This window comes from Mustelus asterias, chromosome 6 (genome assembly GCF_964213995.1).
Source record: "Mustelus asterias chromosome 6, sMusAst1.hap1.1, whole genome shotgun sequence".
In the NCBI taxonomy this organism is placed as follows: Eukaryota; Metazoa; Chordata; class Chondrichthyes; order Carcharhiniformes; family Triakidae; genus Mustelus; species Mustelus asterias.
The window spans coordinates 113,489,436-113,508,147 of record NC_135806.1 but is presented as its reverse complement, the minus strand read 5'-3'; the positions used below and the strand labels follow the sequence as shown (position 1 = coordinate 113,508,147).

Below are 18,712 nucleotides of genomic sequence, written 5' to 3'. Positions count from 1 at the left end.
TGCAAAGAGGCAGACTTCCCAAAGAACCCAATACAGTCCAGATAACCAGGGAATTGGGACAGAAAAAATGTATAAAGAAGATTGAAGTCAAGAGAACAGAGACCAAGGTATTGTTCAGAGGAGAATTCAAAGGAAGATGTAACCAGAGCTAAAGTGGGAAAGCAAACTTCAGAGGTAAATCAAGAGTTTGATTCCATTTTAATACAGCCTGGGAATCGAGAGTTAAAGCAATTATGAACAGTTTGTACAGCAGTTAAGACAAATAAATCTTAAAGGGGATTTGAAAATCCTAGATACTGGATTTGTTGTTAAAAGTGAATAGAAGCTTTGTTTAAAAGAATCATTTGGAAAACCTGAATTAGATTTTAGAGTGCAAACTGCTGACAGAGAGCAGCGTTGCGATAGAAGATTTTAAACCGTGTTTTCTGGGAGTGGAGTTTGGAAACTCTCGTGTGTCAATTATCTGGGGGGATTCTGGGGAGAAATCCACAGACACTAACTTGGGTTCAGAGTGGACTGTGTATTTTGACATAGTAAGAAGTCTCACAACACCAGGTTAAAGTCCAACAGGTTTATTTGGTAGCAAATACCATAAGCTTTTGGAGCACTGCTCCTTCGTCAGATGGAGTGGATATCTGCTCTCAAACAGTGCACAGACACAGAAGTCAAGTTACAGAATACTAATTAGAATCTCTAAAGCCAGCCAGGTCTTAAAGGTACAGACAATGTGGGTGGAGGGAGCATTCAACACAGGTTAAAGAGATGTGTATTGTCTCCAGACAGAACAGCTAGTGAGATTCTACAAGCCCAGGAGGCAAGCTGTGGGGGTTACTGATAATGTGACATAAATCCAACATCCCGGTTTAGGCCGTCCTCATGTGTGCGGAACTTGGCTATCAGTTTCTGCTCAGCGACTCTGCGCTGTCGTGTGTCGTGAAGGCCGCCTTGGAGAACGCTTACCTGAAGATCCAAGGCTGAATGCCCGTGACTGCTGAAGTGCTCCCCCACAGGAAGAGAACAGTCTTGCCTGGTGATTGTCGAGCGGTGTTCATTCATCCGTTGTCGTAGCGTCTGCATGGTTTCCCCAATGTACCATGCCTCGGGACATCCTTTCCTGCAGCGTATCAGGTAGACAACGTTGGCCGAGTTGCAAGAGTCAGTACCGTGTACCTGGTAGATGGTGTTCTCACGTGAGATGATGGCATCCGTGTCGATGATCCGGCACGTCTTGCAGAGGTTGCTGTGGCAGGGTTGTGTGGTGTCGTGGTCACTGTTCTCCGGAAGGCTGGGTAGTTTACTGCGGACAATGGTCTGTTTGAAGTTGCGTGAGGTTGCGTGACATTGTTTTGACATAGCCAGTCTGTGTGTTTAAAGGGACATTGTGTTACTGAGACCATTGTGGTGTTAAATATATATTTTGTAATCCGTGTCAACCTTAACATCAGTGTATATTTGCTAAACTAAAGAAGGAGTTGAGGATTATTGTAGCATTATCCAATTTTTCATGTTTAATAAATGTTGTTTTTCTTGTTAAAACTAATTAGTGGTCCTGTCCCTCCATGTTGTTTTTAAAGTAAAAGTTACGGTCTTTAGAGCCAGGATTCCATTCTAGAATCATGTCATCCAGTTATAACATCAACTGGGATTGTAACTGAACCAATCCAGGCTAGTTCTCAGCACAGAATACCAAAGAATGTTTGACAGTGAGTATATTAATGTACATAAATGGACAATGCCAGGAAGCATGCTCTGAACCTTACAATTCTGAAATTGTCATATAATCTTTATTGTTTGCTACTTCTCTACTAGATGGCAATTGTTGTGCCATATAAAACACAGAATTGTCATTGAAACTTGTCTGGTGTTTCATTTCTTATCGGTTAAAAATGAAACAGTTTTATTGTTACAAATATCACCTCTTGACTGAAAAATAACATCTAAAATGTTTTGTTTCCAATCTAGCTATGATTCTATGTACAACCCTTAGATGTTTCATAATTTACTTTGAACCGATACCTCCTCTTACTTTGCCTTGATATGTGACACCCTAATGACCTAATCTAAACCATGTGATAGCCTCTATAACACAGAATCGCTCTCAACCTTTCTGCATCTGATCGTGCGTAGGCCAGACTTTTGTCTGTTTCTGTAGTTAATTATTCCTGGAACACGTCACTAGTCTGTCACCAGGGGCTTATAGCTTGAGAGCACTGCATCACACCAAGCAGAAGCCACACTGACACCCTTTCACACACATGCACGCTCATTTAATGTAGCGTGGTCTAATTTGTGCATCTTCTGACTGTGCGAGGACACTGGAACACCCAACATGTGCTGTTTTTAAGCATGACTCGTATGGTTATTTCATGCAAGAATATCTTATGTTCTTTTCTCTCCCTATTCCTTAACCCACAATGTACTATATTGGCCCAAGTGATCTAACTTGGGATCGACTGGTAATTAACACTGAGATTTTCAACTCTAGCTGAGTACTAGTTGAATCAGCGGGAGAGCATCATCCCTATACCTAATCATATATTCACCCAGTTGCTTTTCAAGAAGGTTGATATAGTAATCATTTTATTTGGGTGACTCTTTCTCCTGTCCAGAGCTCAAATGTTTGGGGCACAGAAGCTAAGAACCCTGATCTAAAATATTGTTTGAAATTTAATACTTCAAATTTCTGAGTAATTTTGTGTTCTCCGTTCAGACCGTCAATGTTGAATTTCAGCAGACTATTTGACTTTCAGAAGATTACAATTACATATAATCCTGACCGTACCTGGATATCCATACATACATTTTCCAGCATCAATCTTTTGGCACATTCAAAAGGAAGAGCTCTTCATGAGAACAATATTGTGCTAGTTTCAGCATTATATAGCATATTGGTTCACTAATGTCCTTTAGGGAAGGAAATCTACCGCTCTTACCTGGTCTGGTCTAAATGTGACTCCAGAGCCACAGCAATGTGGTTGACTCTCAAATGCCCTCAGGGATAATAAGTGCTGGCCCAGCCAGTGATGCTCACATCCCATGAGCAAATTAAAAAAAAATACAACAGCTTCCAGGCTTCTAACAAACTTTGACACCCAACTGTATAAAGAGATATTAAGGACAGAGGACCAGTATTGCCAGACCAGGAACCAATGCAGTGAGAATGTAGGTGATGGGTGCATAAGTCTTGAGTTAGGATATGGGCAGTAGGGATTTAGTCACCAGAACATTTCCCAGGAACCTTTCGTGGGCAGTGAATTGAACCATCAGAATGACTGATGGTGGAAATTGGGATAAGATGGCCAAAGATTATCTAGACTCAAAAGCATCTTTACAGGAAGATGGTATCAGAACAACAGTGCTAATACAAGATCAATCTAGATTCCTGGCTTGAGTTTATCTTCCCACGAGAGAGCCAAGTACAAGAAATACATTTGAAATAAAAATCAAAATTCTGCAAAGGCAACCAGTCCAAATCACCAAATGAAGATCACATTACCAACACATAACACAAGGATTTTGGGTGAACCCAAGTTTTTGGTGGGTGGAAGGTCATCTAGGAGAATATTGGAATAGTCAAATCTAAGAGTAACAGGAGTGGATGAGGGTTTCAGAATTTATTTATTTAGTGAATACAAAGTTCCAACGCCAAGCAGTTTTTTCTGGTCCTGCTGTATTGAGTGCATATAAGCTTCCATTTAGTCTGTGGTTTGGAAACTCTTCTATGATGTGGTACATAGCTTGCTCTCTCCCACATGCACATAGGGTCTGGCACTAATGCTCCATCTATGGAGATTGGCCAAGCAGGGGCCGTAGATTCCAAAACCTGTTGAGTGGACCGCTCTTTCCTCAGAAGATTGAAACTAGGCAGCTGTTGGATGGGGTTTGAGACCAGGTACTTGTTTGTCATGTCCAATGATTCCCATTCATTTGGCCAGATGGAATTTGCATTGAAGTTCTGTGTGGGAGAGTTTTTCCAGATCAGCCGCCTTAATGGGAGTCGTTCCTTGGGTGGGCTGAACAGAGCAGCATGAAGTGGCATTGCGAACGTTTTCTATCATCTTTTGTAAGTTGTTGCAAGTCGGTAGATATGTGGAGGAATGGTGTTTGCCAGGACAGGGTGCCTGAGAGTGCTGAGGTTCGAGGGTGATGGTATCTCTTAACCTAATTTTCCAGATTACTTTAACCTGCTCTGTCTTACCCTCATAATTGCCCTTATTTAAGTTGAAAACACGAGTCCTTAGATGCATTCTTTTTTTCTCTCCCTTGAACTGAATGCAAAATTTAATCATGTTATGATCACTGCATCCTAGGTGTTTTTTCTATGGGGTCATGCTGTCTTGTTGAATATTATCAGATCTAGAATACTCTGCTCTCTGGTTAGCTCTAGAATATGCTGCTCTAAGAAATTGTCCCGAAAACACTATGAACTCATCTTCCAGATCAGCTTTGTCAATCTGATTCAACCAAATCTATATGTAGATTAAAATCCCCCATGGTTATTGCCATAACTTTCTCACAAGTCCCCATTATTTCTTTCTGTATACCCTATCCTAGAATGTGGTTACTATTAGGGAGCTTTTAAATTCTCCCCACACATGACTTCCTCCCTTTACTACTTTTTATCTCTACCCAAATTGATTCTGCATCTTGATCTTTAGAACCAAGGTCATCTCTCTCTATTGTACTGTCACCCTTAATTAACAGAGTTACCTCTCCATACTTTCCTTGCATCCTGTCCTTCTGAAATGTCATGATCCCTTGAATATTCAGGTCCCAGCCTTTGTCCTCTTGCATTCATGTCTCTGTAATGGTTGTTTTAAATTGTGGTTGCATGCTTGGAAATTGTAACTTTAAGTGAAACAACTTTGTGAATCATGAGTTTCCATAGGTTCTGTCGGGCATTTCTTGCCTGGGCAAAAAACAATGCACAAGTTGAAAAGCTGTACCATACATGTGGAGCCCTGTGCATTCCTAGCTGAAATAACTGGCAAAATAAAATAAATCGCCACATTTAAAATATATCCTGTATAAATTCAAATTAGATAACACTCACCAGCCTCAAGACGTTTTAAAGCATTCAATTTCACTGCTCGGCTGATGGCTTTTCTTGCTTTCTTTGCAGCAGCAGGCACACTGCTAGCACTTACTGGGCATTTCTGGCTCATGTTTAAAAGTAATTTAAAAGTTTCATCTCCAGCAGGCACTCCTGAAACTCCAAAATTTAAATCAAATTTAAATCCAACTTTTTGCTTTAAAAAAAACAACTTTGGTTCTGGAAGTCATTGGGTTTTATGTTAAAAGAAATCGATGTTGCCTTGAATACAGTACAAACAACCTCCTTAATTCTCTGGTGAAAAAGATACTTAAATTATATTCAACTGAGCCTTTGGTTTTACAAATTTCAACTCCTTCATCTTTTTGTGTCTTTTGAATAAAGCTTAATCTACAGTTCTGTCTTTGCGAGTAATGATTGTCGAACTTTTTCATTTTATTCTGTCTGTAAAATGAATAAGGAAATCTACATTAAATGTGTTTTCTTTTAGAAATTTCTGTGGGAAAATTATTTTTAATTTTGTTTGGATAGTTGGGCTCTATTGCTTATAAAATTATTTAATTTACATACTGAAAATGTAGGATTTTTAAAAACTCTCAATGAGTTTGGAAAGTTGTTCGGTTCTGAAGAAAAGCTTTTGAGCCTTTTATATTCTCTAACCCTGAGGAATACAGTGCAGTACTATAACACAGAAAATTTATCCTTAATTAAACAGAGTTGTTTAGTGTCTTTTGGTGGGAGCAGTTGTCCAGGAAGTAAAGAATAAGCGTAAATGGGGCAATCTCAAGTTAGCAGGCCGTGACAGGTGGAGTACTGCAAGGATCAGTGCTGGGGCCTCATCTATTTAAAATCTATGGTATATTAATGACTTTGACAAAGAGATAGAATAATGTATTTAAATTTGATGACGATACAAAGCAAGGTGGAAATCTAAGTTGTGAGGATGATACAGAGGTTGCAGAGAGATTTGGGAAAGGTTAGACTTGTGGGCAACAAGGTAACAGAGGATAGTGTGGGGAAGTATTCACTTCAGTTGTAAGAATAAAAGAGCAAACATTTTTAAAAGACTTTTTAAATGTTGATGTTCAGGGAGACTTTGTACAAGGAACTCAAAACTAGCATGTATAGCAAGCAATTAGGAAGGCAAATTACATGTTGGCCTATTTTTATTCATTCATGAGACATGGGCGTCGCTGGCTGACCAGCATTTATTGCAAGGGGATCGGAGTGCAATAATACGGAAGCCTTGCTACACTGGTACAGGGCTTTGGTGAGACCTTGCCTGGAATATTGTAGAGTTTCAATCTCATTTAAGGAAGGATACACAGTACTTGCATTGGAGGCAGTACAGTGAAGGTTCACTGGATTGGTCCTTTGGGTGAGAGAATTGTCTGAGTAAATTGGGCCTATATCCTCGAGTTTGGAAGAATGAGAGATCATCTCCTTGAAACATACAAGATGCTGAAGGAATTTGACATGATAGACACTGAGGGGTTGTTTTCCTTAGCTGGCGAATCCAGAACATGGCACAGTCTCAGGATAAGGGATTGATCATTTAGGACCAGGATGAGGAGAATCTTTGTTGTGTATCTTTGGAATTCTGTATCCCAGAGGGTTGTCGATGCTCAATTGTTAACTATATTTAAGGTTGGAATAGGCAGATTTTTGATCTCTCAGGGAATTAAGGGATGTGGAAAGTGGATGGGAGTGTTGAGTTGAAGCCCCAAATCACATTGAATGGCAGAGCAGGCTCAGTGGACCACCTGATCCACTGCTGCTCCTAATTGTATCCTTGTGAATATGTCTTTGAGTTACAGTCAGATCTGTAATGGGTCTTCTGTGATTCACATTCTGCTATTGCTGCACATAGTCTGCAAAACTACACCTTTTTCTTACTTGATTCAATTTTGGAAGCTGACTACGGCACATTGGATAGACTTTGGTGTGAAAGTCAGAAAGGAAGAGTATTATTTTAATAGTGATATATTGAGAAGTGTGGATGTACAAAGAGATCTGGGTGTCAGTATACACCAGTCAATGAAAGTGGAGAGGCAGGTGCAGCAAGCAATTAGGAAGGCATTGCAAGAGGATTTGAATTCAGAAGTAGGGATGCCTTACTGCAGTTACACAGGGCCTTGGCAAGACCACACCTGGACTATTGTGTGCAGTTTTGGTCTCCCTACCTAAGAAAGGATATACTTACCATAAAGGGAGTGCAGCAGGGGTTCATTAGACTGATACTGGAGTTGGCAGGACTGTCCTATGAGGAGAGATTGGTTCGACTGAATTTAGAAGGGTGAAAGGAAATCTGATTGAAACATATAAAATTCTAACAGGGCTGGACAGACTAGATGCAGGGAGGATGCTTTCCCTAGTTGGGGAATCAGGAGACACAGTTTCAGGATACTGGGTAGACCATTTAGAACTGAGATAAGAAATATACTTTTTGGCATCAAGGACTATGCAGAGAAATCAGGAAGTGGCATTGAGATGGAGGATCAACCATGATCGTATTAAATGGCGGATCAGGGTCAAAAGGACTACTCCTGCTCCTAGTTTTTATAAAGTTTTAAAAAATTTATTTATTAGTGTCACAAGTAGGCTTACATTAACACTGCAATGAAGTTACTGTGAAAATCCCCTAGTTGCCACACTCCGGCGCCTGTTCGGTTACACTGAGGGAGAATTTAGTATGACCAGTGTACCTCAGCAGCATGTCTTTCAGACTGTGGGAGGAAATCGGAGCACCCGGAGGAAACCCACGCAGACTTGGGGAGAACGTGCAGACTCTACACATTCAGTGACCCAAGCCAGGAATCGAACCCAGGTCCCTGGCGCTGTGAGGCAGCAGTGCTAACCATTATGTTAACCAAAATATTATGTTTCTATAAGTTCTGTGGACGGTTATGAAGAGCAGCCTCTTGGGAGAGGTATTTTGAGGCAACTTGGATCACAGCCTCAACCTTAAGAACATAAGAACATAAGAAATAGGAGCAGGAGTAGGCCATCTAGCCCCTCGAGCCTGCCCTGCCATTCAATAAGATCATGGCTGATCTGAAGTGGATCAGTTCCACTCAGCCTGATCCCTATAACCCCTAATTCCCTTACCGATTAGGAATCCATCTATTCGTGATTTAAACATATTCAACGAGGTAGCCTCCACCACTTCAATAGGTAGAGAATTCCAGAGATTCGCCACCCTCTGAGAGAAGAAGTTCCTCCTCAACTCTGTCCTAAACCGACCCCCCTTTATTTTGAGGCTGTGCCCTCTAGTTCTAGTTTCCTTTCTAAGTGGAAAGAATCTCTCCACCTCTACCCTATCCAGCCCCTTCATTATCTTATAGGTCTCTATAAGATTCCCCCTCAGCCTTCTAAATTCCAACGAGTACAAACCCAATCTGCTCAGTCTCTCCTCAAAATCAACACCCCTCATCTCTGGTATCAACCTGGTGAACCTTCTCTGCACTCCCTCCAAGGCCAGTATATTTTTCCGCAAATAAACTGAGGGGTGAGAGATATAGGACAGATGTTAGAGGTAGGTTCTTTACTCAGAGAGTAGTAAGGGCGTGGAATGCCCTGCCTGCAGCAGTAGTGGACTCGTCAACATTAAGAGCATTCAAATGGTTATTGGATAAACATATGGATGATATTGGAATAGTGTAGATTAGAGGAGCTTTAGATTGGTTCCACTGGTCGGCGCAACATCGAGGGCCGAAGGGCCTGTACTGCGCTGTAATGTTCTATGTAATACAGCACACAGTATTCCAGCTGCGGCATCACCAATGCCCTGTACAGATGCAGCAAGACATCTATGAAGCTAGGCTATAACCTTGGGGTTGGGGGAGTTGGGGGAGGTGCTGTCAAAAGGGAAAATTAAAGCCTAATTCTGTATATACTTATGAATTGACAACCTCAGGACATCCCAAAGCACTTTGCAATAAATTAATTACTTTCTAAAGTGCCTCCAACAGTGCAGCACTCTTTAAGTATTGCGCTGAAGTGTCAGCAAGGATTGTGTGATAAATCCTGGAATGGACTTGAACCCCCAACCATCTGACTGGAGAGAGTACGACCATTGAACCTTGGTTTTAGCCCTTCTAATCTTGTTCAACTTTGAACAGCACTTTCTATATTATGTATTGTAGTCCTAACCTTATATTTGTTCCTTTTAATTTAAGTTTCATCGTAATATTTTATCTAAGGATTCCATTTGATGCATCCCATTTTGGCGTATTGGAATATATTTGCACATCAGTTGTAGACCATAAGATTCGTTCCTCAGAGTTACAAGGTTCAGGTTTAATCACTCCAGGAATTGAGCGTAAAATAATAAAGTCTGGCACTCCAATGCAGTACTAAAGGAATGCTACACTCTCAGAGATGCTGTCTTTTAGATAAGATGCTAAGCTGAGGCCCCATCTGCTTTCTCAGATAGATGCAAAAGATCTGGCGACAGCTATTTTGAGGAAAAACGGGGAAATTATCCATGATGTTGCCCAACCCATCCCAGGTTGAGGCTGTGATCCAACTTGCCTCAAAAAACCTCTCCCAAGAGACTGCTCTTCATAACCATCCACAGAATTTGTAGAAACGTCATATTATTGTTAACATAATGGTTAGCACTGCTGCCTCACAGCGCCAGAGAGCTGGGTTTGATTCCCGCCTTGGGTCACTGCCGCTGTGGAGTCTGCACGTTCTCCCTGTGTCGGTGTGGATTTCCTCTGGGTGCTCCAGTTTCCTCCCACAGTCCGAAAGACATGCTGTTTGGGTGCATTGGTCATGCTAAATGTTCCCTCAGTGTTTATCCCTTAATCAACTTCACAAAAACAAATTCCTTGGTCAGTATCACATTGTAGTTTGTGGGAGCTTATGTGCAAATTGGCTGTTGTGTTTCCAGCATTAAAGGAGTGACTGCATTGAAGCAGCGACTGCACCGCAAAAGTACTCAATTGGCTGTAAAGCGCTTTGAGATATCCTGTGTTCATGAAAGGCGCTCTATAAATGCAAATCTTTATTGAACAACAACAAAATCTAACTGCATTCATTGGTTTATTTATACATAGCCGTTAACACATTTATTATTTTATGGCTCTTTATTGGAAATAATGTGCTAAATTTCCAGTACATTTTAGTCTCCAAACTGCAAGGCATTAGCCAGTTCTACTCATGTCATGAGCTTGTGTGCTCCACATCCTGCTGCCTCGGCAAAGCAACTAGCATAATTAAGGACCCTACGCGCCTCGTTCATTCTCTCTTCCACCTTCTTCCTTTGGGAAAAAGATACGAAAGTCTGAGGTCACATACCAACCGACTCAAGAACAGCTTCTTCCCTGCTGCTGTCAGACTTTTGAATGGACTTGCCTTGCATTAAGTTGATCTTTCTCTACACTCTAGCTATGACTGTAATACTACATTCTGCACTCTCTCGTTTCCTTCTCTATGAATGGTATGTTTTGTCTGCAGAGCATGCAAGAAACAATACTTTTCACTATGTTAATACACGTGACAAATCAAATCTCATCTATTTTTTGTACATATTTACTATTCTATTTTGCCAGTGATAATTCAGTGTACAAAGATGTATGCAATACGACTGCAATTTTACAGTATATATGGACTGGAATTATTTCTTCTGACTTGAAACTTTAGCTACTGTTAATTTAAGTACACTGTGGAACAGTGAAGTGTTTCAGCAATGTCACTAACACCATTACTTCCTATGTATTAATACCACATCCCTGAGAACAACAGAAATATGTTTTGAGCAATAAAAAACAGTGCTCGAGTCTCAAAAGTAGCATCGTACGACAACACAATGCGCTTAAAGCTTTAAACATGGAACAACAGAATTCAATCCTTTGTGTTTTCCTTAAGCTTTGAGTCTCTGATCTAAAGCCATTGTTCCAGCTCTAATGCTACGCCATTTGGTGGGGCACTCTTTTTAACGGTTAGACTGTATTTGTTACTTCAATTCATCCTGAAAGGAACAGAATCATATTGTCTTAGCCAAAATTAATGTGCACAGTTTTTGAAATAACTTTCTTATGCATGATAAAGACCATGAAGATGAACCTGCTGGTTTCCGCTCTCTTGTCTCTGAGCTCCTGTAGACCTCTGTCTTTCACAGGCTGAACCTCCTGCAGTGAGCACACAGTTCGATCAATAACTCAATAACTTTTTTCATGCAGTAATTATCTCTGAGATATTACTTGGACAGTGCATTTCTTTATTACCCCAAAGATAAAAGCTTTTCATGTCGACTGCAGATTCTTTTGTTTTTTTTAAGTAAGGATAAGTGTACTTGTATCAGTAAAATGAATATAAACTAAAAATATTTGGGTCAGTTCATGACAATATATTTATGAACTGCTTTAAACATTTTAATTTTGGTTTTCATATATGAAGAAACAGTTGAAACTCTCTGGTGATTCAAATTATTGCTGGCAATTCCAAATGTGTTGGAAAAGGATTGAATAAATTGTCAGCATTTTAATGTTTAAGTACAATATCGTTCAATTCAGTTAAAAACCTGGAGAACAGGTGCTATTTAAGATGGGTTTTTTTAAAAAGCGTGATCCTTTTATCGTTTCCAGCCTCATTTTTACTTCAGCGTTGTTTTCTTTATTTATAGATGGAGGTTCTGCAAGAATCGCGGATGATGATTCCAGATTGTCAGCGTCGATTGGCAACTGCCCACAGTGACCTTGCACAACTATTGGTGAGTCTGTTATTTTCAGTTTGGCAAGTTTTAAGTGCCCTTTCTATATCTAGCATATGTATTGGATTGAGGAATAGATATAAAATCTCAATTTTAATCAAATTAAAATTGTAAAGTCATACAATCTACATCTGATGTCTGAAATCATATTTAGCAAGTATGTCATTTGTTTTTTGAACAAATTGGTATCTTCTCTATAAAATTCAACCTTTTTTGTTTGCTCATGGAATTTGGACATCACTGGCAAGCCCGGCATTTATTGCCAATCTCTAACGCGAGAGTAACAGTGCAAGACCTTCTTGAAATATTGCAGCTCATTTGGTGTAGGCATTCCCATTGTACCATTAGTTAGGGACTTCCAGTATTTTGGCCCCATGACATTGAGGAGATGACTATCTGTTTTCAAGTCATGATTATGTGTGACTTAAAGGGCACTGCAGAGGTGCTGGTGTTCCCCGTATCTGCCGTCCTTGTCCTCCTAGATGGTAGAAGTTGTAGGTTTGGGAGATGCTGCCAAACAAGCCATAGCAAATTGCTAGAATACCCAGAATGTTGATGGTCAAGGACTCAGTTACACTAATGATTTTAATGTGAAGAGGAATGTTTGAAATGGAATGAATGTTATTTGCCACTTAGTCTAATCCTGAATGTTGTCCAGGTAAATTTTTAAATTTATTTATTAATCACAAGTAAGGCTTACATTAACACTGCAATGAAGTTACTGTGAAATTCCCCTAGTTGCCACATTACGGCGTCTGTTCGGGTCTAACCAGCACGTCTTTCAGACTGTGGGAGGAAACCGGAGCACCCGGAGGAAACCCACGCAGACACGAGGAGAACATGCAAACTCCACACAGACAGTGACCCAAGCCGGGAATCGAACCCGGGTCCCTGGAGCTGTGAGGCAACAGTGCTAACCACTGTGCCACCGCATTTGGGCACAGACTGCTTCATTATCTGAGGATTTTGAATGGAACTGAACATTGCAATCATCAGCAAAAATCCCCCTCTAGCCTAACCATCTTCAGCTGCTTCATTAATGACCCTCCCTCCAAAATGTCAGAAGAGGGGGATTTTCGATTGAAAATAAACTGATAGGGCAGTAATTGACCTGCTTGGATTTGATCTTTTTGTAAAGGAGATATACCTCAGCAATTGTCCACTTTATTGATACCAGTGTACTGAAACAGCTTGGTTAGGGGTCGTTATCACATGGAGTGAATCAAATTAGTTGTGGTGGTGGGGTTTTGGGAGGAAGTTGGGATGGATAATCCACTTGGCATTTCTGGCTAAAGATGGTTCAACCTTGACTTCGCTGGGCTCCACTATCTTTGAGGGTGGGGATGTCCCAAAAGTTACATCCTCTCGTTAGTTGTTTAATTGTCCACTGCCATTCACAACTTTTTGTGGTGGGATTACAGAACTTTAGTCTTGATCTGTTGGTTGTAGGGTCGCTTAGCTGTATCTATGCATTTATGTTGTCCTATGTTGTAGCTTCACCAGGTTGGCACCTTATTTTTAGGTATGCCTAATGCTGCTTCTGGAGTGCTCTTTTGCACCCTTCATTGCACCAGTGTTGATCCCCTGGCTTGATGGTAATGATCGTGTAAGGGATATGCTGGGTCATGAGGTTGTGTATTGTGGTTGAATATAGTTCTGCTGCATATGGCCCACAGCAACTCGTGGATCCCACATTGTGAGCTGCTGGATCCGTACTGAATCTATCCCATTTAGCATTGTGCTAGAGCCACGCAACATGGTGGAGGGTGTCGCCGTTGTGAAGACAGAACCTTTTCTGCACAAGAACTAGCCAGCCAGTGGTCATTCCTATCAATACAGTCATGGATACATACGTCTATGAGAGGAGGTTACTGAATGTGTTTATTTTCCTATAATATGAACCTGATGTATATTTTCTGTGTGCACACTTAGTAACGACTCGTATCAGAAAACAATTTAAAACCCAATAAATTGGAATGTTTGGTTTACTAGACTAAATGAGAAATGCATAACATTCAAATGTGACTTAATTTGTGGTTGTGGGGCTTCATTTGAATTATCTAGTTATCTTTAACATTTAATGAATTTACCACACGTTCCAGAATGAAGTTGCAATAAGATGAATTTTATTATTCAGATTGTTTAGGGAACATGCACTTTAAACAAAAATTAACTGGTAGATTTTTTCATGGGAAGCATGAGTCATTGCAGTGTATATTCATTTGGAAAATTGCACTTAAATTTACTTTATAAAATAAGTACAAATTCAGATATTTTGTGAAGTATAATTTTAATGGAAGTGTAAATGGTATGGGAGTTTAGTTTATTAGAGTACGCTTGCTTGGATAAGGTCTCTGAATCTATAATAAATACAAGATTAGGGAAAATAGATGATACCAGCTGTTTCTAAATATCCTCGTTCCCTAGTATAATTTGGTTACCACCAACATATATTTAAGAAAAATTGGACTATAACTATTCTGGTGCATTTGCTCATTGTCATTTGTATATAAAATTAGTTGGTGTGTTTTTTAACCCTTGATGTGTCTTGAAAATTACTTTGTTGTGTATAATATAATTGACTTTTAAAAAATTAGGTATCAATTATTGATCTGTAAATGTTTAATGCAATAGGAATACCAGGTGAACACCTCCAGTTCAGATATATTGTTTTTTTTAAATTTGGTGAAAATCAAATCCTAACAATGGGCATAGAACATAGAACATAACAGCACAAACAGGCCCTTCGGCCCACAAGTTGCGCCGATCACATCCCCACCTCTAGGCCTATCTATAGCCCTCAATCCCATTAAATCCCATGTACTCATCCAGAAGTCTCTTAAAAGACCCCAACGAGTTTGCCTCCACCACCACCGACGTCAGTCGATTCCACTCACCCACCACCCTCTGAGTGAAAAACTTACCCCTGACATCTCCTCTGTACCTACCCCCCAGCACCTTAAACCTGTGTCCTCTCGTAGCAACCATTTCAGCCCTTGGAAATAGCCTCTGAGAGTCTACCCTATCCAGACCTCTCAACATCTTGTAAACCTCTATCAGGTCACCTCTCATCCTTCGTCTCTCCAGGGAGAAGAGACCAAGCTCCCTCAACCTATCCTCATAAGGCATGCCCCCCAATCCAGGCAACATCCTTGTAAATCTCCTCTGCACCCTTTCAATGGCTTCAACATCTTTCCTGTAATGAGGTGACCAGAACTGCGCGCAGTACTCCAAGTGGGGTCTAACCAGGGTCCTATAAAGCTGCAGCATTATCTCCCGACTCCTAAACTCAATCCCTCGATTAATGAAGGCCAGTACGCCGTACGCCTTCTTGACCGCATCCTCCACCTGCGAGGCCGATTTAAGAGTCCTATGCAAATCAGATAAATGACATATTTTGACTTTAATCTCTTTCACTAAAAATCTAAACCGGCATTTTTATTTGTGCTCAATGAAAAGCCTAAATGACTTTGCCCAGCCTCACTAAGGATTTTGGGACCAAAATATAGCACCTTGCTGTCATTCTAGTTGATACTGGCTACCTTGGCAATGATCAAGACTACATAGGACAGCTATGTCAGCATCTTACATTGGTGTGAAATTATTATTTTTTATGTGGCACTGATGCAAGGTGAACATTGATTACACTGAAGTAATTTTGATATTTTTTCTAGTGGTGAGACCTTCAGGAAGTGTAAGTTTGTATACCTTCAGCTTTTCATTACTTACAGTATGATTGGGACTGGTGCAAAAGCTCCATTTTTAAGCTATGAGGTTTTGAAATATGCTTCGCATTCAAGTTGATAATTGTGCCAAAATCTCAAATATCCCTGATGAGTCATTTCTAATTTTAATATTCAAGTCCGCCATCTTTGCCTAATTGGTGCTGTTAGCAGACAGTATAACTTCAGAATGCGTTTTCATTGAAGAAGATAGCTAACTAAAAGTCTCAACATCTTACCAGCATTAATATAAAAATACTGTTTATTTTTATGTTCATAGCTAATATGACTTTTTTAAAACCATATTCCTATTCAACAAAACCTTAATCTAAGAAAATGCAGACGGTTTTGTTGAACAATCCAGATGTAATTCAAATTTCCTTTGAAAGATTTGTGGACTGTGAATGTTGGAAATGGACATGAGATTTCTTGGTGAAATTTAACTTTTGAAATACTGATTTTGTTGTAGCAAGGTATCTAATAGTGTCTGCCATTAATTAGACTTGCCTTTGTTTACTCATACACAAGTTGCTGACAATGCAAGCTGATAATGCTGCAATGAGGGAAATGGGGCACCTAGGACCTGAATGAACAGGGCAAAAGAGAGGGTATTTCCTTAACTAATGGTTGGAAGTGATTAGTGTTTATCCTATTGAGAAAAGGATAGTTAAGCTTGTAATTGCTAGATCACAATATTTGTGGTGGATTTAGTTTGCATACATTATGCAAATACAGCAACTTTTGGACATCAAAATTCAATTATTAAAAGAAGCTAGTGGTGGGTCATGGACAGCAACTTTTGGCTATTGGCATATAATCGTACATCTGGCCTTTGCCTAAAGTTGTTTTGCCATTACGCACAAATAATAATACATTAGCCTTGCAAGTGTTTTGATAGAAAAGCCTTGGCCTATTAAGTTGTATCTATAGTTAATATTTTTAATTTTTTCTTCTCTGCTTTTCCTATTACCTTAAAGCTAGTCTTTTATCAACTTCAGACTTCGTAGTGTGTCTTTGACTAATGTACACATGCTGAAAGGAACTCTGATATCGCAGGAATAAAGCAAGGGCAGCACATTGCTGCCTCACAACACCAGAGACCTGGGTTCAATTCCGGCCATGGGTGACTGTCCATGTGGAGTTTGCACGTTCTCCCCATGTCTGCGTGGGTTTCCTCCGGGTGCTCCAGTTTCCTCCGATGGTCCAAAAATGCACAGGTTAAGTTGATTGGCCATGCTAAATTGCCCTTAGCATCCTAAGATGTGTAAGTTGGGAATTGTGGGGTAAATACGTGGGATGACTGGGGTAAGGCCCGAGTAAGATGCTCTGTCAAAGAGTCAGTGCAGACTCAAAAGGCTGATTGGCCTCCTGCACCATAGGTATTCTATGATACTCAGATGGCAGCAATAGTTTTTTTCATTAATAACCTAGTGCTGCTTAAGAAATATATAAAGAGAGTATTTTAAATTTTGCCAGCGTTGTCTTCTCCTTTCCCTACCTTTTTGTCCTCACCAGTTTATCGCCTGAAGAAACATGTTTCAGCCTCGCTATAGGTGTTGCCAGATAATAATGAAGAGTTGAGCTTTGGTTAATTGGCGAATCGTGGCCAATTGAAGCAATCCTCACTGAAATTAACTAGCTCATCCACAGCCTTGAGAAAAGCCCATGGTTTCATTCTTGGCCTGTGTTGGATCAGCTGCTTACTGGGTAGACTGGTTTGGCTGCCTTTATTGAAGCTGTTTTTATTCTATTTCTAACTCTTCCATTTTTTCCCACTATACAAATATTTTATATTTGATTTCCTCTGCCTACAAGGCCACCAAGTACATTTCAGAGCTGGGACCTACATTCTAAAATGTGGCATTTAGATGACTGAATGGTAGTTCCACAAGTCTGTTTTTCAGCCAGATGAGGATGATGAGTATGATGTATTTTTGTTGGAATTTCAGCCATCACAAATAATCTTGTAATTGGCCACAGTAGTTCCACAACCAGGATATTCAGAAGCAGTGGCCTCCATCCAAATAGAAGTCACCTCATTCAAACCTCTTGCAGAACTTGTATGATGATCAGCATTGCAAACTTTCTGTGCTCTCTAATTACATCAAATAAATGTCAACCATTTTTATACTCTGTGAAAGCCACGACTACAGTCTATTCTGTCACCTTCATCCAAATACTGATTGCTAATCAAAGGTTACTAAAATTGTAGGTATTTCTTATAATGTGGAACCTCAAAGCAGCTGCAACGCAAAGTACAGAGCTGGATTTAAGCACGAGTTGCCAAAGGAGTTGGTATTTTACATGATTGTATAATACTGTATCGCAAGTGTAAATGTTTTATAGTATTTATATTAATCTGAGTAGTTGGAGTACTTAGTAAAGGTTTAGCAAATAAAACTAATATATATGCGAAATTGAAAACATTCTATTTTGTATTCTTCCTACTCTAGGAAAGTGAGAAGGAATTGGAAGACACTGAGGAATACAAGGAAGCCCAGGCCACAATAGGATCAATCAAACTAGAAGCCTAGAACCTATTTCTTAATTATAATGTTTTGTTATAAATACTTGCACTGTATCCATTCCATTTCCCCACCATCCCAATTTCAGTTTTAGGCATTATGACCCTGCTATTATTATGCTTGGGATCTGTGTATGAACCCTGTGTAATCTGAGTTCTCTTACATTGCACAACAGACTGTGTACCCAAATGAATTTTGTGCCACATCATGGTGAAATAATGAAACATTAAATAAATGTACCTGCTGACAATGAATTGTCTTATTTTGTGTGTACATCTGACATTAAAATGTCTGTTGCTAAGAGATCTGTTCCATTTAAACTTCATGGATAAAGTGAGTGTATAATTTGTGGTCTAGCAACTGATAATTGTATTTCAGCAGCTGCTACATCATTGGCAAAGTATGCTGGCAATATTTCTCTACAAATCAACTTATCTAGGGACTGAGGCAGCCCACAATTGCCTTGTTGTTTGTTTTCAAGCGATTTGATTTGTACTGCTCTAATCACTTAATGTCAAAGTTGAAGTGAAAGCACCATACAAGTCTGGTCGCAGTCTGCCTGCTGCCAAGGCCTTGCATTTCTTGTGCTGTGTACTACCAGGTGTAGCATAATACTAGCCTGGTGGAAAACCACCATTCTCAAAATGCCCAGGCATTCCAGTGACCTGCTGAGGAGCTCTGCCTTCTCGCAATA

General features: G+C 40.0%; 1 protein-coding gene across 1 annotated transcript in view; it reads left to right on the top strand.

Annotated features, from left to right (window-relative positions):
* tbca (tubulin cofactor a) overlaps positions 1-18,268 on the top strand; it is a 60,736-nt gene extending 42,468 nt beyond the window's left edge. Inside the window, exons 3-4 of the mRNA XM_078214961.1 lie at positions 11,685-11,771; positions 17,947-18,268. Coding sequence (XP_078071087.1) covers positions 11,685-11,771; positions 17,947-18,027 — 168 coding nt within the window. The 3' untranslated portion in view covers positions 18,028-18,268. The remainder of the gene's footprint in view (positions 1-11,684; positions 11,772-17,946) is intronic.
* The last annotated feature ends 444 nt before the right edge of the window (positions 18,269-18,712 follow it).